Raw genomic sequence first — 24,026 nt, 5'->3', positions numbered from 1 at the left:
ACCCTTTCTTCACAGTGCAATTAAATTCATTTATTAATTTCATTCTGATAAAGTATTATTTCTTTTCTTTATACTATGCATTTTTTTTATTGCATAAACAAATGCACTTTTGAAATAATATCTGTAAGATTATCATCTGTTGTTTCATGTTTGACAGATTTCAGGTCGGAAGCCGGCAATAAAAGAGCAATTTGCAGTGATCTCCATTACGCGTGAGAGTGGAAGCAGAGGCGTGACGTGAGCTGATGGTGATTTATAAACAGGGTAAATGTACGGCAGGGTTTTAATGGAACAGGAAGCGTGTGAGGGCTGAGCGCACGGAGGCTTGGGGAGTGAACTGGGAAGCTTTCAGATATCGAGCTGCTCTAAACCTGTGGAGTGAGTCACACGTGACTCGGGTTTCACATAAACTGTAAAAATCATGGTCACGTGACTCGTCGCGGCTTTCTAGACGATTACAGAGAAACCCACAGAGAGCACAGGCTTCTTCTGAGAAGGTCTTCTAACATGTTATTGTTGCTGTAACAACATCTCATCCATAGGGGTTTTTAAACAGGCTTATTTTCTCTAACGTTTATGGAAGGAGTCTCGTGTCTCGAGTGCCTCAACACTCGGATGTTTCCTGACATCTTCAGAACTTCATGGTTTCTCTGTAACATAACCGAGGTCTGTTAGAGAGAGAGAGAGAGAGAGAGAGAATAAAAGCGGAGCCTGGTGAAGACAGACAATATAACCTAAGTGAGAACATAACTAAATTGCTTACGATCCATATCATTATATGTAACTATAAACGGATAAAAAGACTTGCAGCATTATTAAGAAAATAAATATCTTTTCTTTAAGAAAAAATGCCATGGTTGTGGCTTGAGAGGAATGAAACACTTCAGACGTGATGATGTTACAGGAACATTATTATAACCCTGTGATGTGCAGCTGCACTGCTAGAAAACTAATCAACACCTTCTGACCAATCAGAATCCAGGATTCAGCAGCACCACATGTATATAATACATAAACAATGTAAATGAAGAACTACAATAATAACTTTGCTGAAAACATTCATGAGAATATCACAGCGATATATCGCAGCGATATCAAACATTCAAGCCTTTAAACTGATCATAACATTAAAATAAAACCAGAGTTGTTATTCTGGGAGATAAATATTGAAACGTATGAAGTTTATTCCCCGTGTCGTATAACAGCAGCTGAAGCAGAGAGTCTGCTTTCATTACTGAATTACTGCAATTATACTACAGTATAATTCCATCACTTTACAATAAATCAGATTAGAGGAGCGTGAGTTTCCACACAGAGTAGAAACAGTCAATTTGGGGTTCGGGTTTTTATTAATTTCTGTATCGGTATTCAGTCTGGATGCGTCTCGTGCACACTTCTGCCTTTAGGGCATGCGGCAGGTTCTCAAGACCTCCATTTCCTGTTTCTCCTTCACACTGAATTATTAATGTGATGTGGAGTTAAAGGGCTGATGGAGGTGTGTGTGAGAGAGAGAGAATAGAGAGAAGGGTGTGTAACGTTTGTGTCATTAGCCAGTGTTGTATTCGAGCCCAGCTCATTCGATTCCGAGTCAAGACCGAGTCCAGAGAGGGTTTAGTCCGAGTCAAGACCGAGACCAGAAAAGGTTGAGTCCGAGTCAAGTCCGAGTCCACATGAAGTTGGGTCTGAGAAAAGACTTAAAAGTAAAATGATAAAAAAATGATGTCAGTTGAGGGCAAAAAGGAAACAATTGCCACATAATATGACGTATAAAGACAATTTTATTACAATTACAGCCAGTACCACCAGTACATAACATAACTGTACCACTTTACTAGCCTACATGACAATTCTAGTACACATAACATTACTGTACCATATGTTAAACTAAAATATAACAACTTTTAACTTTCAAGGTTAACTACTGAATTTGCCTTGAATTATGTGCATTTTTAAAAGTTTTGAAGATTACAGATGGGTATAATTGCTTTTCAAATAGTGAGAACACCAGTGAGAACACCATCCTGTAACCCAGACGAGCACGATGTGTAATCCACCCCGACTAAAAATTCTCTCCACTGGTGCAGAAGAAGCGGGGACTGACAAAGGTTTTATTGCTAATGTATGCAGTTGGGGATATTTGTCCTTGTTTTTAGACCAGAAGACAAGTGCTGTGTCAGTACATGGATCCTGAATGTCAGTGAAGTATTTACTTATCTGATCAGAGACACTGGCATCCACTGTAAGGTTGCGCTGGCTTTTGTGGGCTTTGTAGCAGGCTACTAGCCATGGCAATTTGATTGGTGGAGAATCTTTTTGTGAAGAATCATCTGCATTCGGCTGCTGAGAAGTGTCACTCTCTGCCATACTCTCAACGGCCGAGATCAATGTACCTAAAACAGCATAATACAATATTGCATTAGTATAAGCATGATAATGTGCTGATAAAATAGCATGTTTATGTTTATTACTGGAATATATTTGTGACCCTATCTCTGAAATCCAGACTTAAGTCCCATAGTCTAATTTTGAGACTCTTTCCCCACAAGCATTTTTTTTTAAGTTGCCAGCCAGCGCCAGCATTTTTTATTTTCACAAAAGTTTACTGCCTTCCAGAAAATGTTATTCTTTAAATATATAACCATATAATATATCAAATGAAAGAACAGACCCTCTGCTTTCAAACAAAAAAAAGTTTCATCCTATCTTCATTTGTTCTCTATTATCACCTCTCAAATATCGGTAGGTTTCTTCAGAAATACAAAATTTTTAGCAAAAAGCTGAGATAATTGTATTTTTGTAAAGCACTTTTGTTAGAGAGTGGGGAAAGAGTTAAAGTTTGATTTCAATCATTAATTTTACTATGATTTCAATCTTTGACATGATCAGTGTTAAAGATAACAAGGTTATAGATGTATTTTCACAGAATGTTCTTTACATTATGTAAGATGGTTTTATGTAGAAAACAGTAAATCACAATTAGCTGGGTTTAAATATTTAGCTGGGTTTCCACAGGCAGGGTCACATATGTTTTAACTAATATATGAAATAATAGTGGCATTAAAATGTAGTGGAATGGAGAAAAATACTAACTGCTCAGAGTCCTCTTTACATCTTCTCTGAACTTCTTTAGTGATGTGGCATCATGGTTGGTAACATCTAAGTCCACCCAGTTAAGACCAAATTGTGGATCAGGCATTGCAGAAAGAAAGTAAACATCTTGGTAAAAAGGCATGGGTTCTTCACACTCAATGGCCATTTTAGCTTTCACAAATATTCCTGAAAATCTTTGTAGAGAGGTGTGAAGGGCCTTAATTAAAGTCTGGCACTGGGATCTTGTCTCTCCCATTTTCAGAAGATGTGTGTTTAGGTCCAAAACAGTAGGAACCACCATGCTTATAGTCAGACTTTTCACCTTGTGTTAGGTCAGTTGCCTCTGAAAATGGTCAAATTTTCAGACAAATTTTCAACAAATTAACAAATCCAAAAACACATTAACAAATCCGAAAACACAGGCTCAGGCTGGAGCTCAAAGGTTTCTGACCTACTGCAATTAAATTATTTAAATGAACCTCTTTAAAGTGACTAAAAAGTCACTTTAAAGCTTTTTTACAGAGCTGCAGAAAAATATTTGTTTATATTGATCATTATTACAAACAGAGAACATTTACAAAATGCTCAAAGATGCAAAAAAAAAAAAAAAACGTAGAATATTTTTAAAAATCTGTGAAAATCCCAAACAAACCCAATAAGCATCAAAAGAATAAAAACATCAAAGAAAGTCCACATTTATTTTATATTCAGTATTTGAAAATCCTCACACATCTTTTTGACTATTTTAGTTTTGTTCGGAATTAAAAAATTACCTCCAAAAATGTCAATAAGGATTCAAAACGGAGCGAAAGTTTTTTTTTGCATCATGTGGCACATTTTCAGCGAGACGAAGCCCATTTCAGCATCTAATTTAGCAACATGACACACAGCCAGAAAATTGGGTTTAGTTATAATGAGTTCACGTCACCTGCATGTCGAGGCAGTAATGATCCAATAAAAATCCAGCAGGAGGTTGAAATGTTTATGCTGAGGTTCAGCTCTAAGAAATTAAAGGTTTCGTTTGAAAGCTTTTGATGCTAGTTTGGGTTTCATCATTACAGTGATGAGTAAAAGAAAGTGTGTTTAGGAGGGAATGTGTAAATGTCTGTAACTCTGATTACTTTTAGTGCTGATTGCAGCTTGTGTTACTTTTCCCACCAGGACTTTGATGATTTCTCTTTAACTGCACAGTGAAGTGTTTACAGTCATCGCTCTGTATTTGTTTATGCGTCAATTACCTAGTTTAATTAGTCATTAGGCTAGTTTAATTAGTCATTAGGCTAGTTTAATTAGTCAGCGGGCTAGTTTAATTAGCCAGAGTTGTAGTTGGGGGATACTTCAATTAATCAGTTGGCTAGTTTAATTAGTGGGCTAGTTTTGGGCTAGTTTAATTAGTGGGCTAGTTTTGGGCTAGTTTAATTAGTGGGCTAGTTTTGAGATAGTTTAATTAGTCAGTGGGCTAGTTTTGGTCTAGTTTAATTAGCCAGTTGGCTAGTTTAATTAGTAGGCTAGTTTTGGGCTAGTTTAATTAGTCAGTGGGCTAGTTTTGGTCTAGTTTAATTAGCCAGAGGTCTAGTTGGGGGATACTTTAATTAATCAGTTGGCTAGTTTAATTTGTGGGCTAGTTGTGGGCTTGTTTAATTAGTTAGTGGGCTAGTTTATGAGAGAGTTTGTAATACAGAACAAGCACATTAATCAGAACAAGCACATTAATATAAACCTGTGCTACAGTCTGAGTTTAGATTCCATCAGTATTATGGGGATAGACATTAAACGCTGATTCTAGGAATTCTGTTATAAAAAATAAAAAAATAGAAAAAACCTTAGCCAACATTAAAAAATAAGTTGCTTGTAGAATTAGCTGGAAAATCTGTTGCCTCACTGGAGAAAAAACCCCAAAACATCCATGACGCTGATGCTGACGTTGACGCTCCCAGCCGTGTGTTTGAATTGTGCAACACGACGTACGTAATTTCCTCCTCCAGTGGTGTCAATGGTGTCGGAGGTGTTTGTTTATCAGCCCTTATCTCCTCGCTCACACACACACAATGTTGTTTGCATACCTGAGTCACGTCACTGAGGCCTCGACAGGCCACGAGCACTGCAGGTACTCAGTTTACGCACTTGACTTCCACCTTGTGCCATTTCCTGTTACATGAATCTGAGCAGAAAAAAAAGAAATGCTTTTAACTCAAATGGATCAGAAAGGGAGAGAGAGGAGGAGGGAGAAAGAGAGAGACCGGGAGTGAGAGACCTGGGAGAGAGAGAGAGAGAGAGAGAGAGAGAGAGAGAGACCGGGAGTGAGAGAGAGAGAGAGAGAGAGACTGGGAGTGAAAGACCGGGAATGAGAGAGACCAGGAGTGAGAGACCGGGAATGAGAGAGAGAGAGGGACCGGGAGTGAGAGAATGAGAGACCGGGAGTGAGAGAGAGTGAAAGAGAGAGAGGGAGAAACAGAGAGAGAGAGAGAGAGAGAGAGAGGGGGAGAGAGAGAGAGAGAGAGAGAGGGAGAGAGAGAGAGAGAGACATTATACTCCAAATAACAACAAAACAAAACAGTATCATCAAAAAATTGAACACAACTTTTTAAAAAAGAGTCACTCTTAAACCCAAAAAAGCAACTGGACCGGACGGCATTGTTAATGAGATGATTTAATTCACAAGTAAAAAATCTTTAATGAGCTATTCTTAAATTATTCAACATGATTCTGAGTGTTGTTATTTCCCTGACAGCTGGACAAGGTGTCTTATAAAACACCCATTTTTAAAAGCGGAGATAAATTCAACCCTAATAATTACATCTGTATGAACAGTAACCTGGGGAAGGTTTTATGCAGCATCATTCACTCGAGAAACACCTAATTCACACAAACACCACAAACAACTGCAGCCGAGCTGAATTAGGATGGTGCCTTGCAAAAGTATTCATACCCACTGAACTTTTTCACATTTTGACATGTTACAACCACAAACAAAAAATGTATTTTATTAGGATTTTATGTGATCGACCAACACAAAGTGGCACATAATTGTGAAGTGGAAGGAAAATGATAAATGGTGTCCAAATATTTTTTACAAATAAATATCTGAACAGTGTGGCGTGCATTTATATTCAGCCCCACTGAGTAAATACTTTGTAGAACCACCTTTCGCTGCAATTACAGCTGCAAGTCTTTTGGAGTTTGTCTCTACCAGCTCTACCAAATTTTTGCCCATTCTTCTTTGCAAAATAGCTCAAGCTCAGTCAGACTGGATGGCGAGTGTCTGTGAACAGCGATTTTCAAGTCTCGCCAAAGATTCTCAATTGGATTTAGGTCTGGACTTTGACTGGGCCATTCTTGTAGCTCTGGCTGTATGTTTAGGGTCATTGTCTTGCTGGAAGGTGAACCTTCGCCTCAGTCTCAAGTCTTTTGCAGACTCTTTTTTTTTTTTGCGAAATCTTTTTATTGCAAACAAAATCAAATAACAATACAGAATCCCAGTTTCGTTTTGCATGAAAAAGTAAAGTAAAGTAAAGAAAAAAGAAAAATGAGTAAAGTAAAAGAATTACAAGAATAACAATAATAAAAAGGAAGTAAAATAGGAAAATCAGAAAACAAACCACCCACCACCCACCACCCGCCTTTTTAATTATTGAGTACCAATAATTTTAATTTTACAAAAGAAAAGAAAACCTAATCCGGCAAAACCTGAAGGCCTATGAAATATGAGATAAACGGTTGCCATTTATGAAAAAACCTGGCGGTATTACCTCTTATCGCATATTTAATTTTCTCAAGCCTAATAAAAAATGCTGTATCCTTTAGCCATTGTGAGTTAGATGGTGGGACTGAGGACTTCCACTGAAGAAGAAGGAGACGGCTGGCCAATAATGACGTAAAGCTAATAACTTCTTTTTGCATAGAGTTTAACTGAGATGCTTCATCTGGAAGTCCAAATATAGCAATCAATGGGCAGGGTTGCAAATGTACTCCCAGAATAGTAGACATTGTACTGAAATAACCAGACCAATAATTATATAGTCGTGGACAGAAAAAAAACATGTGACTCAGGTGGCATTGTGAGCTAGAGCATCTGTCACATTTGTCCTCAACATCTGGGTAAATTTGAGACAATCTATATTTAGAAAAATGCACCATATAAATGACCTTAAACTGGATGAGTGCGAGACGGGCACATGAGACATTACCAAAGCCATTTACAACACTATCCCACCACCCGTCCCCAAGCTGAAGTCCCAGTTCGCCCTCCCAAGCAGCCTTTGTTTTGGAGGTAGATTGGTCACAGAAATCCAGAATATGTTTATAGATCTCAGAGACAGCACCTTTTCCTTGTGATTTATACGTAAGCAACCCTTCCCATTGTTGGAGAGGTGGCGCTGAGGGAAAGCCAGGAAAACCTTTTTGAACAAAATGCCTAACTTGAAAATATCTAAAGGTGTGGCTGGCAGGTAGCCCATACAATGATGACAAATTAGCAAAACTGTTAAAAAATCCCTCTGTGTAAAAGTCAGGAAAACAGTGTATACCTTTGCTATACCACACTGAGAAAAAAGAATCCAGACATGAAGGGGGAAAATGATGACTGCTACATAACGGACCTAAAGGAGAAGCAGTTACAAACTTGAAACGTTTCCTAAATTGATGCCAGATTTTTAGAATATTAAACACAACAGAATTTTTAACATATAAAGAAGTTTTAATTGTAAGAGAAGAGTATATAAGAGCAGGTATAGAGGATGAGGAAGAACATGACTGGGCTTTTAACTTACACCATGCTAAATGAGGTGACTCCACCCAGCACTGTATCTTATGAATGTGTGCTGCCCAGTAATAAAACTGAAAATTTGGTAGTGCCAGACCACCACTAGACTTACATCTCTGGAGTAATGACGTACACACTCTGGGACATCCCCCAGACCAAATGAAAGCATTAATCGTTTTATCTAATGAGTCAAAGAAATGTTTAGGTAAGAACAACGGGATTGTTAGAAATAAAAAAAGAAATTTAGGCAGAACATTAATTTTGATAGCATTAATCTTCCCAATCAGAGACAAAGGCAGACTATTTCATCTATGCAGGTCAGACTTATTTTTAATTACAAGTGGAGTAAAATTCGCAGAAAAAAGACCTGAAAATGTACGTGTCACATTAATACCAAGGTAACTAAATCCAGTGGGACTGATTTTGAAGGGCATGTCCAGATGCTTAAGTTGCAAAGCAGTTGTGTTAATTGGATAACATTCACTCTTCTGAAAATGTAATTTATATCAAGAAAAGGAGATGAATGTATCAAGAGTGGACAAGATACCAGGTAGACCAGATACAGGGTCAGATACATAGAGCAACAAATCATCTGCATACAACGATAGTCTGTGTTCGATGCCATTCCTAGTGACGCTTTTAAATGAAGTAGAGGATCATAATGAAATGGCCAATGGCTCAATGGCCAAGGCAAATAAAGATGGAGAGAGAGGGCAGCCCTGACGTGTCCCACGTTTTAATGGGAAATACTCTGAGCGCACATTGTTTGTTTGAATACTGGCTTGAGGTGACGTATAAAGTAATTTCACCCAACTAATAAATTTATTACCAAAACCAAATTTTTTTAATACAGCAAATAAATACTCCCACGCTACCCTATCAAATGCTTTTTCGGCATCCATTGAAATCACAATCTCAGGTACCGTTTTGGAATGTACTGTATGAATAATATTTAAAAGAGTGCGAGTATTAAAAAATAAATGACGTCCCTTAATAAAACTGTTTTGCTCCTCAGAAATAATGCTAGGCAACACTCTCTCTAGACGCAGAGCTATAATTTTTGCCAGAACTTTAACATCAGCATTTAACAAAGATAGAGACATATAGGAACCACATAAAGTTGGATCTTTATCACTCTTCAAAAGAAGAGCTATCGAAGCTTGGGTCATAGTAGTTGGGAGCAAACCATTTTCCAAGGATTCATTAAACACTGACAGAAGTAGAGGTGCTAATTTTTTAACAAATCTTTTGAAGAACTCAATAGGATACCCATCAGGTCCCGGGGCTTTATTGGACTGCATCGCTTTAATTGAGAATTTTATTTCTTCAAGGGAGAGTGGGGCATCTAGTTCTTGTACACGGTCAGAATCAATGGTTGGGTTTTTAAGGTTGTCTAAAAACTGATTCATAATAGCAGTATCGGCTGGAAATTCAGATTTATACAAAGAGATATAAAACGATTTGAACGTGGCATTAATTTCTACTGGGTCTGTAACAATTACATTAACATTATTATTAATTTTAGGTATCAAACGTGAGGCAGATTGACGTTTCAATTGGTGAGGCAACAGTCGATTTGCTTTATCCCCATGTTCATAGTAAGTGCCGTGTGTCTGCAATAACAATCGCTCTACTTCCCTAGTGGAGATAAGATCAAATTCTGTCTTAAGGTTAAGACGTTTCTTAAACAGTTCTGGGGAGGGATTGGATGCACACTCTTGGTTAAGGATACCAATAGCAGAAGTGAGTTCTGTAAGCTTGGCCTTATGTTTTTTGTTATAATTAGAGGAGTATGAAATAATCTGCCCCTAAGGAAAGCTTTAACCGAGTTCAAGCTGTTATCTATGAAGAAATAATCTATTCTTGAGTATGATTGGTGAACCTGAGAGAAAAAGGAGAATTTTTTAATTAAAGGATTATGAACTCTCCAAGGGCCAACCAACCCATTCTGATTCATAAAGTCAGAAAAAGATTTTGACATAGCTGATTGAGATATTGGTCGTGAACTAGATCTATCTAGAACTGGATCAAGTACACAATTCAAATCACCTCCAAAAATCAACAAATGAGAATTTAAATGAGGTATGTTACTAAGTAATCTGTTGGCGAATTCAACATCATCAAAATTGGGTGCATAGACATTTACCAGCAGCACCTTTGTTTGGATTAACATGCCTACAACCATAAAGTATCTGCCATTTCTATCAGCAATAACATCGGTAGGTAGAAACGGAATATTTTTACTGATCAAGATAGCAACTCCTCTTGATTTAGAGTTGAAGTTAAGAAGGAAAGACATGCCCTATCCAAGAAGCCTGCAGCCTACAATGATCTTTAGTTTTGAGATGAGTTTCTTGCAAGAACACTATGTCAGAATTAAGCCGTTTCAAATGGCTAAAAACTTTACCACGTTTAGATGGGCTACTCATGCCACGTATATTCTAGCTAATAAAACGAACAGATGGGCCTACACCAGGATTACCGGAATTCGACTTAACAGTGCACATGAATAGTACCAAATGGCCAGGACCCCCCCAACACACATCCCCCCACATACACACACAGACCCATGAATATATACACACTCCGAAGAGAAAAAAAAAGAAGAAAAGAGAAAAAAAGTCCCCAAAAGGGAGACAACTATACAAAAACAAGAGAGAAAAACAATGATGCCACGGGATTGTGACATCAACTCAGAGAATAGCCTGTGACTAAGCTGCAGTAGAGAGATAGATAACTCCCAGAGAGTCTTAATACTGAACAGTAGGCAATTCTATTAATGTAAACCCCATTAGATAATCAGGAAGTAAACACACACTGATATTACCGTATTACTGCAGAATAAAACACTACCCAATGTTCATCGTTTTTATATACTTCTTGGCCTCTTCTGCAGAGACAAAGTCCTTTTCCACACCTTTATATGTAATCCGCAGACGAGCCGGAAAGAAAAGACCATAACGAACCCCTTCCAGGCCGCGCAGTTGCCTCCTGACCTCATTAAATGCGGCTCGATCCCGGGCCACCTTGGCCGTGTGGTCGGGGAAAACGGACATCTTTATTTCTCCCACAGCCTCTTGTTGTCTCTCTCTGGCATGCCATAGAACATTCTCACAGTAGCTATAATAGTGAAACCTGGCAATAACAGTGCGTGGTAGCTCACCGTGTTTGGGCCTTGGCTGAGAGGTTCTATGTGCTCGGTCTAACAGCGGTGTTTCTTCCAGTCTAAAAGCTTCCTTAAGCAGTGTAGAAACAATCGTAGTGTTAATGACGGTATCCTCAGCAATCCCGACTATCCTAATGTTATTCGGTCATTCGAGGTCCTCACTTTTTTAGGTCCTCATTTTGCAGTGAAGCAAACTCCGCGGTTAAATGTGCGAGTTTGTTTTTAAGCTCAGCTACATCATCAGAACAGACGGAGAGAGAATCCCCCATTTCTCCCATTGTACCTCTAAGTGCGGCCAACTCTGCGTCTAAAGCGGCCTTATCGTTCACCAGCTGTGTTTTTACTGACTGTAGGTCAGCTCGAATTGTGGACAAATCATCACCCAGTGCCACTTGAAGTTCGGTTTTAAAAATCTCAGCAATGTCTTGCTTTAACGAGCTTAGCAGTTCTCGCTTCAGGGACTCCGCATCAATTACCTGGGCGACTTCCCTGGGAGAGGTGGAGCTGCGGGGTGAAGATGGAGCCCCAGGGTCCGGGGTTGCTACCTGTGTAGCAGGCCTCAGTTGTTGAGCCATGGTGGCACGGGTTTTAGATGATTTTCCAGCCATAATAATACATCCAAGTGTTGAAAAAGACTTTAACAAAGTATCCTAGGGGTAAATATATCAAAAAGTCAATCTAAATTGCGAAATAAAATAACAATTACCATAAACTCTTCAGGAGTCCCAAATCGCTCGTCTTACTCCATTGGCTGCTCAACAGCGCCCCCCCTCTTTTGCAGACTCTAACAGGTTTTCATCTAGTATTGCCCTGTTTTTAGCTCCATCAATATTCCCATCAACCCTGACCAGCTTCCCTGTCCCTGCTGAAAAAAGCATCCCCACAACATGATGCTGCCACCACCATGTTTCACGGTGGGATGACGTGTTCAGGGTGATGTGCAATGTTAAGTTTCTGCCGTACATAACGTTTTAAATTTTGGCCAAAAAGTTCAATTTTGGTCTCATCTGACCAGAGCACCTTCTTCCACATGCTTGCTGTGTCCCCCACTTGGCTTGTCGCAAATTGCAAACAGGATTTCTTATGGCTTTCTTTCAACAATGGCTTTCTTCTTGCCACTCTTCCATAAAGACCAGATTTGTGGAGTGCACGACTAATAGTTGTCCTGTGGACAGATTCTCCCACCTCAGCTGTGGATCTCTGCAGCATCTCCAGACTTACCATGGGCCTCTTGGCTGCTTCTCTGATTAATGCTGTCCTTGCACGCCCTGTCAGTTTAGGTGGACGGCCATGTCTTGGTAGGCTTGCAGTTCTGCCATACTCTCCATTTCCGGATGACGGATTGTACAGTGCGCCGTGAGATGTTCAAGGCTTGGGATATTAATTTATAACCTAACCCTGCTTTAAACTTCTCCACAACTTTATCCCTGACCTGTCTGGTGTGTTCTTTGGTCTTCATGATGATGTTTGTTCACTAATGTTCTCTAACACACTTCTGAGGGCTTCACAAAACAGCTGTATTTATACTGAGATTAAATTACAGACAGGTGCACTCTGTTTACTAATTAGGTGACTTCTGAAGGCAGTTGGTTTCACTGGACTTTAGTTAGGGTATCAGGGTAAAGGGGGCTGAATACAAATGCACACCAGACTTTTTAGATATTTATTTGTAAAAAAAAAAAAAATTTGGACACCATTTATTATTTTCATTCCACTTCACAATTATGTGTCACTTTCTTTCAGTCTGTTTCATAAAATCCCAATAAAATACATTTTTCTTTGTGGCTGCAACATGTCAAAAGGTGGGAAAGTTCAGTGGGTATGAATACTTTTACAAGGCACTGTACATAAAACCAGTCTAAAATCATACAGGAGAAATCAAACAAGACCTAATGTTCACCCACGTGTGTTTCTCAGTGAGAAGGAAAGAGGAAAGGAAGAGAGAATAGAAAGGAAGTACACACATCAGCAAACGTACTTCTTTTGCTTTCAATCTCATTTGAGACAATTTGTCAGCGTACCAAACTTTTTTTTTCAGTTTCAGTAATATCTGTCCACTGTTCCTCATCTCTTAAGGCCTCATCATGGAGGTCATCAGCCAGGTCTTCCTCTGAACCTCAGAACCTGCATCAGTAGACATGCACATAACCTCAGCACCGTCCTGAGTCTCAGTCTTCTCATCAGAATCAGTCATTGTCAGTATTTACATTAATAATAACACACAACCAGTGTAATAACTACAACCAGTCTGTTCCTTATTCACACCCACTGTAACATCATTGTTCACCTCATTCTGAAACTTCACCTCCTCACTAGCTCCATTCACCTGCACACAGCTTTTCTCTTCTTTGTCCTCTGTGTGATGGTCAGTGTTATAGACATTAAGGACAGAGGTAGACTCTCAATCCGTTTAATCCCACATCTCTGCTGAATCCTGGATTCTGATTGGTCAGAAGGTGTTGATTAGTTTTCTAGCAGTGCAGCTGCACATCACAGGGTTATAATAATGTTCCTGTAACATCATCACGTCCTGAAGTAACATCACGTCCTCTGGAACTACAGCAGTCTGAACGAGGAACGAATGGGAAGGATTCGAGTCCAGGTGGAAGAGCGAGAGGAAGTGCACATTTTATTTGTTTATTTATTTATTTGGAGTGGGGATTAGTTAGGAATACATTAAGTGTTCATGGGAAATGTGTGTCACTTGGTAAGGACATAAGAGCAAGCAGAAGATGGATAAAAGGAAAGGAAAGAAAAGACAGGAGGTTAGAAGAAGTGAAAGAGAAGAGAAATAACAGCCAAGAGAGAGAAATACATTCTCTCACTCTCTCTGTTTCTTTCTTTTTCTCTCTCTTTGTTTTTTTCCTGTTTCTCTCTCTCTCTCTCTCTCTCTCTCTCTCTCTCTCTCTCTCTCTCTCTCTCTCTCTCTCTCTCTCTCTCTCTCTGTCTTCTCTTTCCCCCACTCTCTCCTCACTATTTTCTTCTCTTCTCTCTTTTTCTTTCTGTCTATCTCTCTCCCCCCTGTGTATATAATTCTCTTTTTCCATCTCTCTCCCTCTCTCTCTCTCTCTCTCTCTCTCTCTCTCTCTCTCTCTCTCTCTCTCTCTCTCCCTCTCTCTCTCTCTCTCGCTCTCTCTCTCTCTCTCTCTCTCCCCCCCCTTTCTCTGTTGTGCTTTCTAATAAATACGTTTCCAATTTGTTCTCCAGATGAATGTAGGGAGATTCTCAAATTCTCTCCACCCATCCTCCAGCTTCTCTACACCTCCCTCTTTAGCTCCTTCTCCCTCCCTCCCTCTCTCTCTCTCTCTCTCTCTCTCTCTCTCTCTCTCTCTCTCTCTCTCTCTCTCTCTCTCTTTGATACACTCTCACACTCACAGGCGTCCGGCTTCACACACACCAGGATCTTCCCACTCTACCTGACCGCTCTATATGTGGCACAGCAGACTCCTACGCTGCCGTCCGTCCTGACGGAGGAGGGGAAGAAGATACAGAGAGAGAAAGAGAGAGAAATACAGAGAGGAGGGAAGACTGCAGATGTCCTACAGCGCGTGGAACTACAGCTCTCCATCCGTCCTCTCCTCTCTTCTCCTCCCTCATCCCCTCTTTTTCATCATGAACCTGCTCTTATCTGGTTGCTAAGGAGGTGAGATTGAGCTTGGAGGAGGAAGTGCACACGGCGGGAATTTGTTGCTAAGGTAATGAACACTTCCAGCTGTTCATGAAAGGAGTTGAAGGATGGATGGATATGGAAGGGACTCTCTCTCTCTCTCTCTCTCTCTCTCTCTCTCTCTCTCTCTCCCCCCTCTCTCTGTGTAGTTGACTTAGACACCTCAGGCTTCAGGGTCATGACCTGCTCTTGAGGTGAATTGAGGTTTGAGAGACGTGTTTTTTATTTTTATCGCTGCTTGTGCAGAAATTCGAGGATAAATGAGAGAGAGAGAGAGAGAGAGAGAGAGAGAGAGAGAGAGAGAGAGAGAGATGGTGAGAGCGGGAAATGGAAAGGGGAGTCCTTAACAGTCTAACAATTCGCTCTGTGTGAATGCAGCTGTTTCTGTTTCTCCGAATAGCAGCACATCTGTCTGTAGATGCACCACATTGCAGTCGAGAGCTTCACACTCCGGCGCTCGCATCACACCTTCTCCTTTCCCTCTGTTTCCCCTTTTGTTTTTCGTCTCTCCTTCTCTGAGCTCCATCATAATTCCCCTTCATGAAGCCGGCTCACAAGATTACTGAAATAATCTTACAGAATTTTACTGAAACAAACTGTGCAGGGGAAAGGAAAAGAAAGACAGGGCGATGGAAGGAGTTACATTCTTGTTAAGCAGAAAAAGAAGAGAAAGTATGAGAAAGAAAGAAAGAAATATGGAAAAAGATAGAGAAATGTAGAGAACAAAATGACATGAGCAGGAAGGAAGGAAGAGTAGAAGGAAAAAAAATACAGGGGGAAAGAAGGGGGAAGTGGGAAAAGAGGAAAGATGCACTTTAAACTGAGAGATATAGAAGAAAAAGCGAAAGAAAATGGATGAAATTGTAGCAGAGTGAGCGAGATAAAGCCTTTCGCCCTCTTTGAATCTGGGCTATTTGGTTTCATTATTGATTAGTTTTGTTATTTTGTTTGATTTATATTGAGTATATTTAATTTAAATTGAGAGGAATTTCTGTTTTGTTTTGGTTTCATAATGTTGATTTGTTTTTGCATTTAATTCTTTTGTTGTTTTGTTTAAGTTTACTTTTGATCTATTTGTGTTGGGCGGGTCGTCTTTGAGGGGGAGGAAATAATTGCTGTACCTATTGAGGGTGGCTTTTACACTGGGTGCTGTGTTTGATGTGTACCTTCCACACGTGTGAGTGGCGTGGCTTGACACTGTGCTGTAGCTGGGTCAGGTGTTATCTCCTCTTGCCCTTGAAAGGCCTAGTCATTGAAAGTATATGTTTCCTGTTCTGTGTATTTGATTTTGTGTTATAAGTGACTGAAGATTTTACATTCTTTTTGAGAATCTTAATCCTGCACAAACTGCAAAAATAAAGGTTTGTTGTGTTATTCTCGTGCCCTTGTCCCTTGCTCATCATCATTAGGTAACGAACCTGTGTCCTTTTGGGACTGTTCCCCTCATAAGGGGTGGCGTAGTCGAATGTTGTGCCCCTAAGGGCCTTTTGTGGCGTTTTATAAATCTTTATATAACCTAGAATTTTTACACTCTTTCCCCTACCGCTCTGCTACAAAAGGAAAGAAGAGAAATAAAAAACATGAATGAGAGAGAGAAAGAAAGGTTTCAGAATATTTTGGAATCAAGAAGAAAAGGAAAAATGGGATGAAAACAAGGAAGTCAGAAAGACGGTTATGTGAAACTGAAGAAAGAGGGGGAAAAGGGAAGAAAAAACATGAATCAGGGAGAAAAATAAGGTTCAAGGAATGAGATTGAGATTGAGAAAAAGATGAAGAGAGAGAAAGAAATAGAGAAAGACTGAAAGAGGTAAAACAAAGATGCAAATAAAAAAAAAATATAAAAAAGAGGAAGAAGAACACACCTGGGTCTGTAACAGAGAAATAAGGAAGGAATAAAGGTTTAAGAGATAGAAAGAAGAGAGACACAGAGAGATACACAGAGAGATACACAGAGAGATACACAGAGAGAGAGACAATTGGTCGGCTGTGAAACGTGTTGTGACATCACTAGTGACAGTTAAGCCTCTTCCTTAGAGGCACTTCACAAGTCTTTAATTTTTTTCCCACATCTAAAAGCTCCAGGTCAGGTTTAATTCTCAAATTATTCAATTCTAAAAGAAGTTTTATTTTATACACACACTAACACAAACACACACACACAAACACACACGAACACACGCTAAGCGCACACACACACAAACACACACACACTAACATGCGCACACACAAACACGCACACTAACATGTGCACACACACACACACACACACACACACACAAACATGTGCACACTAACACATGCATGGACACACACCAACGCGCGCACACACATACAGTACACACAAACGCACACACAATAGCATGCACACACACGTTAACACACATACACGCACAGAAACACGCACACACACTAACACGTGCGCACACACACTACACACACACACAGGCACACACTAACAGGCACACACTAACAGGCACACACTAACACAGGCGCACACACACAGGTTCACACACACACGCGTGCACACACACACACACACACACACACACACACACACACACACACACACACACTCACACAGACACAAACACCAGTACAGAGGAAACAGACAGCTTGGAAGCCCAGAGGGACTGTAGTGTCTAATCTGAGAGCCAGAGTGTTGCCACAGTCAGGTCAGGGGAGTTCACACACACACACACACACACACACATAGTGAGTGTGTGTGTGTTTGTGTGTGAGCGTGTTAGTGAGTGTGTGTGTGCGCATGCGTTAGTGAGTGTGTGTGTGTGAGTGTGCATGCATTAGTGAGTGTGTGTGTGTGTGTGTCTGTTTGTGTGTGTGAGCGTGTTAGTGAGTGTGTGTGCACACATTAGTGAGTGAGTGTGTGTGTCTGTGTGTGAGCGCATTTGTTAGTGAGTGTGTGTGTATGTGTGTGTGTGTGTGGTAGAGGCGATTTTGTGGGACACTCCGATAGCAACATCTGACACTTTGTGACGTTTGACTGACAATTTTATTGTATTTAGAAGTTAAAAACACTTCATGCTTTTCCACTCGTCCAGTCGCCTTCACCACAAACTTAAAGAGAACAAAAAACACGAGAAAGCTGTTAAAGAGCCACAAAATAGCAGGAAATGTTCTCAGTCCGGATCATTAAAAAAATCTGAATTATCGACGCATTGTCCTTGTAGAATACTTAAATAAAAACTTAGATTCTGTAACATTACACGTTAAATTAGAGTTTATTTTATTTACAAACCCACTGATAGATGCATGAGAGATTTATTTAGTTAATTAATGTTGAAAAAATTAATTCATCATCAATTTAAAATGTGTATTTTATTATACATTTATTTATTTATTTATTTATTTATTGTTTTATTATAAAAATATTTTTGTTTTTATATAAGAAAATAATAAAGGACATCAAATATTTATTCATTTACTTTAATTTCTTTCTTTCTTTATTTGATCCATGTTAAAATTTATACTTGTTTATTTATAAGAAAATATGCATTTTTATGACAATTTAAAATGCTATTTATTTATTTATTTGTTTATTTATTTATTTATTTATTTAAGTGTCCACCCTTAGACCTTTTCTCATTGCAGGAAAAACACACACACACAAAACAAACACACACAACGCACACACTACACAACACACAATACAGACACACTACACACACACTAAACACACACTACACTCATACACAACACACAATACACACAACACAAACACACACACAATACACACACACTACACACACAACACACAATACACACACACACAAACAACACACACAACGCACCCACTACACACACACTATACACACAATGCACACCCTACACACACACAACACAACACACAAACACACACACACCCAAACACACACAACACACACACTACACACACACACTACATACTGTACACACCCACACAATACAGATCCTTTAAAGCCCCAGCTTGTATTTATATACAGTTAAGCCCATGACTAACACAGGGCAGACGAGGTGAGACATGAACAGGAAGTGTGTGAGACAATAACGGAGCACTTTATTTATCCAACACCTTCTACAGCCATCATCTAATATCTCCAGGTGCTCTTAACACAATAAAATCATACAATCGTGCCATAACATGTTCGACGCTGTGCGTGAAAATGTCTTCGTCTCGCCATCCCACAGTATTCGTGGACAGAGGGGTCTTTCATTATGATCCGTTTGCTTCTGAAGTAAGGAATAAAACAACAGCAGAGTGACGTGTGGTGTGAGGAGTTATTTTATTAAAGCAGCAGATCCTGAAGAGTTTCATTCCTTGGCTATTTGTAATTTATTTATTTTAAAAAAACATAGATTATTTTTTATCCATTTAATGTTGTAGGATTATCAGGAAAAGTTAACAAAGATTGTTCCTTACGTTATAGCAAGAAAAAAATATTCTTTCTTTAAATCAATAAGACAAATAAAAAATTAAAATGCAAAAATAAATAAATAAATAAATATCAGTAAACGTCTGTCCTGAAAATGTCAAATTTGAAAATAAAAATATTTTTTAAAATGAATATATAAATAACTCTGACATTGGAGAAGCCATACATACATAAATGTCGAAAAAATTCACAAAATGTTTTAGAGAAACATACTTTTACTCGGTTACTATAGAAACGCCGCTGTATCAGAAGACGCACTGTTATTAATATAAAACTGTGATTTATACAAAATGAATCAAAATCTTTCGAGTTCTGAATTCAGACTGGATGCAGTTTGATGCTGAAAAAGTTTTCTTTTCTTTCTAACTTTTAGAACTTGACGTAAATTCTGTCCTGTTAGTTCATGTGAAAACGAGTGAAAGCTTCTTCTTCCTTACGTCAAGTTCTTATCTGAAGGCTTTTGCTCACTGAGCAGAAATACACCAAAATTGATCAGATCTATTAAACACCCGACTGGACAGCAGCTGGTTTCCTCACCATCCGTCGACGCTCTCTGGAGGACTTCCTGCAGTACGAGGAGGAAAAATGGCGGCTGATGGGTTCCATTTTTCCATCCTGATGTTAATGGAGTCCAGTGCAGTAGAAACATGTTGCTCTGCTTGTCTTCTCCAGCTGATTGATCTCGTGATTTGGTTTTAAATCGTGTTCCGTCTTGTGTTGTGAATGAGATTGGACTCGTGTCAGGGATACAGATCACCGCTTCCTGTTGACACTTATAACCCTGCCCCCTGTCAATAAACACACATATACATGCTAATTAGATAATATTGTCCATGTTGTGTGTGTGTGTGTGTGTGTGTGTGTGTGTGTGTGTGTGTGTGTGTGTGTGTGTGTGTGTGTGTGTAAAATCTATAAATCCTTATTCTGGACGAGATTGTTAGATTTTCTAGCATGACTTTAAATTGACCGATTTAAAATGTAAAAGTACGCTGTGAGGAAGTATGATCTGATTTAAGCACTCATCAATGGGTTCCCATGACGATACTGGGTTACTGTTTGCAGCCTGACGTTGATTATTTTCCTGTAAAAAATGTCCTGAAGTGTTGATGTTCCTCGATTTCAAGCATTTCTGAAGTGTGTTAAAAGAAAGACGTGAGATGTGTGACAGGGGGGTTTAGTGGATTAGTGGTTAGTATGATTGTCTTACACCTCCAGGGTTGTGTGTGAGACTATGTTTGTGATTGTGTGTGTGTTTGTTGTGTGTGCCCTGTGATGGACTGGCACCCTGTCCAACCAGGATATCTAGCACCTTGTACCCTATTAGAGAGACTCCAGACACCAAGTGTAGAATAAACACTACATGGCTGGATGGAAAGATCTTTAAGACCTTAAGGATATTTTCTGTAACAGTAAATAAACAATAAGTGACAGAATCTATATTTGTAATTCCCTTTAACAGATTATCGCTGTTTCTGGTGCCACTGATGATGATGATGATGATGAGATCTGTGCTGTTTGGTTGTTTTGAAACATTGAATTGACAAGCGTATGCGAGACAGCCGGACATCTACAGAACAAACCCCTGGCGTGGACGCTGGTGCTGGCCAACCTTCTTCCCAATATATTTTTTATTTCTTTTATTTCCTCCCTCTTTGTCCAAGCGTAACAGATGTTCGGTGCTTTTGTCCGTCTAAACTCATCACCCTCCGCTCTTCCGTCGCCATATTGTAGCGAGCTTATGAAATGTTAATCTGTTGGCATTCACTGCAATCAAACGACTGCAGATGGGTAATTTGTTGGCTTCAAAGAGCTTCGTGGTTGGAAAGCTGTCCGGGATTCAGTCCATGTGATTGATCTTGTTTGTGTTTTTCAGGCCCTGAGCTGCAGTCACATCGTCATGGAGGAGGAACGAGCCGAGAGCACAGCTCAGGCCGAGCAGGAGCAGGAGGAGATGGCGGAGACAGCAGAGACGCCGGAGACGGCAGAGACGGCAGGGACAACAAAGACACTTGGGATGACGAGGACTGCAGGAACAGATCCTGAGGAGGACTCGCCAAACATGATCGTTTACAGGAAGGTACGTCTGCGATCCTTTCTAATTCCTGCTTTAAAGCTGAGCGGGAATGTGGTCGACACAACAAAGACCGGCTTATTTAAGAGACCGTTAATTAAATAAATCTGCTAAATAAAATATCTGGCTATAATCTGTGAGATCTACCACAACACCAAGGTTCCCGGGGGTTTTTCCTCCACATTCAACTCCTCCTCATTGTTGCCGTCATTTATCCGAGTCTGATCAAGTGGGATGGATCGGATATCACAACATTTCGGAATTCATGCTGCCTCATTGTGGGGATTTTGTTTAGCTTTAAAAGTCATTAAAAAACAAAATAAGCGTTAGAGGAATGAACTTAGAGTGTGAGAGTAAAAAAAAAATTTTATAGACATCAAAAGTGATATAAAAAAAGAGACCACAGCGCAGTCTACTTCAGTTGAGCAAGGAATTGGCTTTGTCGAGACTGAAATATCAGAGACCTTTCAGCTGCTTAGTTTACACACATACACACACACACACATACACACACACACAAACACACTCATGTTTGATTAGTGCTCACATATTAAAATGCAACTGGCTTCCGGCTTTTGGCCCGAGTAAACATACAGGATGAGCTGAAGGAGATGTTAGATGAACGATAGGGAGTTTGTGAGTCAGCATATTGCAGGAAGTTTGGTGTGTGTGTTTTGTGTGTGTGTGTGTGTGTGTGTGTGTGTGTGTGTGTGTGTGTGTGTGTAAGATGACTGAAGATATCCACCTGTGTCTCCTCAGCTGCCTGCACATTTCCTTATTTCCTCAAATCACAGTAAGAACAGTAGAGGATCTGTTACCATGTTCCTTCATCACGGTGGCGTGTCTAAACCTTGCAACAGAGCGAAAGGGGTGTGGCAGAGACACTTTTCAGACGTATGCACGGTTATTTTGGGAGTTTGAGCTGAAACTCTGTTCTACATGCTGCCACCGGAGCCGAGATTCATTTCCTGAGCAATGAGGCCTGAAGGCAGAATATGAGCAAACAATACGCCACGTCTCACTTCCTGTCTCAGTGCAGTGACAGCACCACCTTCCCTCTTTGCTTCCCAGGATAAAAAAAGCCACAATTCAGCTTTGCTAACATCTTTAACCCTTTTCCCCAGCAGTCAAATCCACTTATTAGGCATCGTCTCTCAGTATAAAGAGTGTCTGATGTTGTGTCTGTGAGTCTGATCTAAAATAAATCAGCAAATCTTACACTGAATTTTAGCGTTGAAGAGAAATCTGAGCTGCTTTTTAGATGAACAAACACATGGAGCATCTCAGAGAGCAGAAATGGGTTTAATATCAACATTTACTCTGAAGATACAAACATCTGTGTGGAGAATAAAATATGAACCGGATCTTTTCTATGAAAAATCACCTCTAGTATTGTAGAGAAAAACAGAAATAGTGATGAAACTCTACACATTCAGTTACGATGGTTTATTAAAGGTGGGGTCTCCGATGTTGGAGAAAGGCTTCAGAAAACTGCGTTGGGCCGACAAACTAAACAAAAACAAAACTAACGTGTAGCCAATGAGCAGAAAGGGGCGGGTCTTGTCAATATGGGCAGAGAGAGTGTTCAGTGCGCATGTGTGACATTAGCAGAAAGCGGTTTTAACATTGACATGGAGGATAAAAACAAAGAAAGAAAGCGAAGAAAGGCTTACGATAAGGCAAGAAGTAGGACCCGTGTTAATATAGGATCAGCTTTCCAGCGCTGGAGAGAACTGAAGGAGCGGGAAGTTGGCCGCATATTCACAGATTGGAGTTTCCCGAGTCAATAACTCCTGAGCTAAACGCTGTTTAGTTACTTAAGACGCCGAGGTCACTTTTTCCTTCTCGATAGGTGAGTAACGTTGGTTTTGCTTTGTTTCACAGAACTAATATACTGTATGTCGTCCTTTACATGATTATGCTTGTGTGTCATTTTTGCTTGTTTGTTTATCTGCAATGGTATTGTTCTTCCCTTCAGCTATGATAAAGAACATTTCTTTCTATTAGTTGCCTGGGTTACGTATGTATGTGTGGGTGGAGCTATCGATACAGGGGTGGGACCTATTTGGGTTAGGGGCGTGTTTGTTTTGGTGATTTCAAATGACAGCATTGGCTTTCAAACATCGGAGACCCCACCTTTAACTGAAGAATTTTTTTCTTTTAGTTTTTAGTTTTAGGTAATGTTGCTGTGAGTTAGTTCCTCGTCAGTGTCTCTTTGTTTCTCCATATTGAAGTTAATAAAGAAAAACAAACAAATTAGTTTGTCATGCTATCACAGTCGTTACAGACACTGATACTGGAGACTCCTTCCATTTTTTAAAATCAGTTTATTACCTGTGAATGAACTGTTACTACAGCAACAATAGGTTAAAACATAGTGAAGCTGCACAATTGCTGTTACAGGAAATTCATAACCGTCTGACTGATCGGATTTGGGAATTTGACAACGATGAGCATTAATACAGTGCAGTAATCAGAAACTGGGAGAAAGATTTTTTTGGATGCACAATGGTTTGCTATCATTTGGTTTGCTAACAAACGTCAAAAAAACATCTCAGACTTCTCACTGGACCACCTGCGATAAGCAGAAGTTCTTTTAAGATGATTTTATTTTTAATCCAGATCTGAGCTGGAGGTTTAAATGTTTTTACATCCTGTAGATTGTAAAATTATTATTTTTTATGGTTAGCATGTCTACCTCACACCTCCAGGGTTAAGGGTTTCGAAAACTACTTTGTGTACTGTATGTGTGTGTGTGTGTGTGTGTGTGTGTGTGTGTGTGTGTGTGTGTGTGTGTGTGAAGTTTGTATGTTCTCTTTCTACATTGGGGGTTTCCTCTG

The 24,026-nt window shown here is 39.7% G+C and overlaps 1 protein-coding gene across 1 annotated transcript in view; it reads left to right on the top strand.

The window, feature by feature from the left end:
- The first annotated feature begins 14,403 nt into the window (after positions 1 to 14,403).
- rgs6 (regulator of G protein signaling 6) overlaps positions 14,404 to 24,026 on the top strand; it is a 94,236-nt gene continuing 84,613 nt past the window's right edge. The window contains exons 1-2 of the mRNA XM_060864946.1: positions 14,404 to 14,713; positions 20,989 to 21,192. Coding sequence (XP_060720929.1) covers positions 21,013 to 21,192 — 180 coding nt within the window. The 5' untranslated portion in view covers positions 14,404 to 14,713; positions 20,989 to 21,012. The remainder of the gene's footprint in view (positions 14,714 to 20,988; positions 21,193 to 24,026) is intronic.

Source organism: Tachysurus vachellii, chromosome 3 (genome assembly GCF_030014155.1).
Source record: "Tachysurus vachellii isolate PV-2020 chromosome 3, HZAU_Pvac_v1, whole genome shotgun sequence".
Classification (NCBI taxonomy): domain Eukaryota; kingdom Metazoa; phylum Chordata; class Actinopteri; order Siluriformes; family Bagridae; genus Tachysurus; species Tachysurus vachellii.
This window is presented reverse-complemented; position numbering and strand designations above follow the sequence as displayed.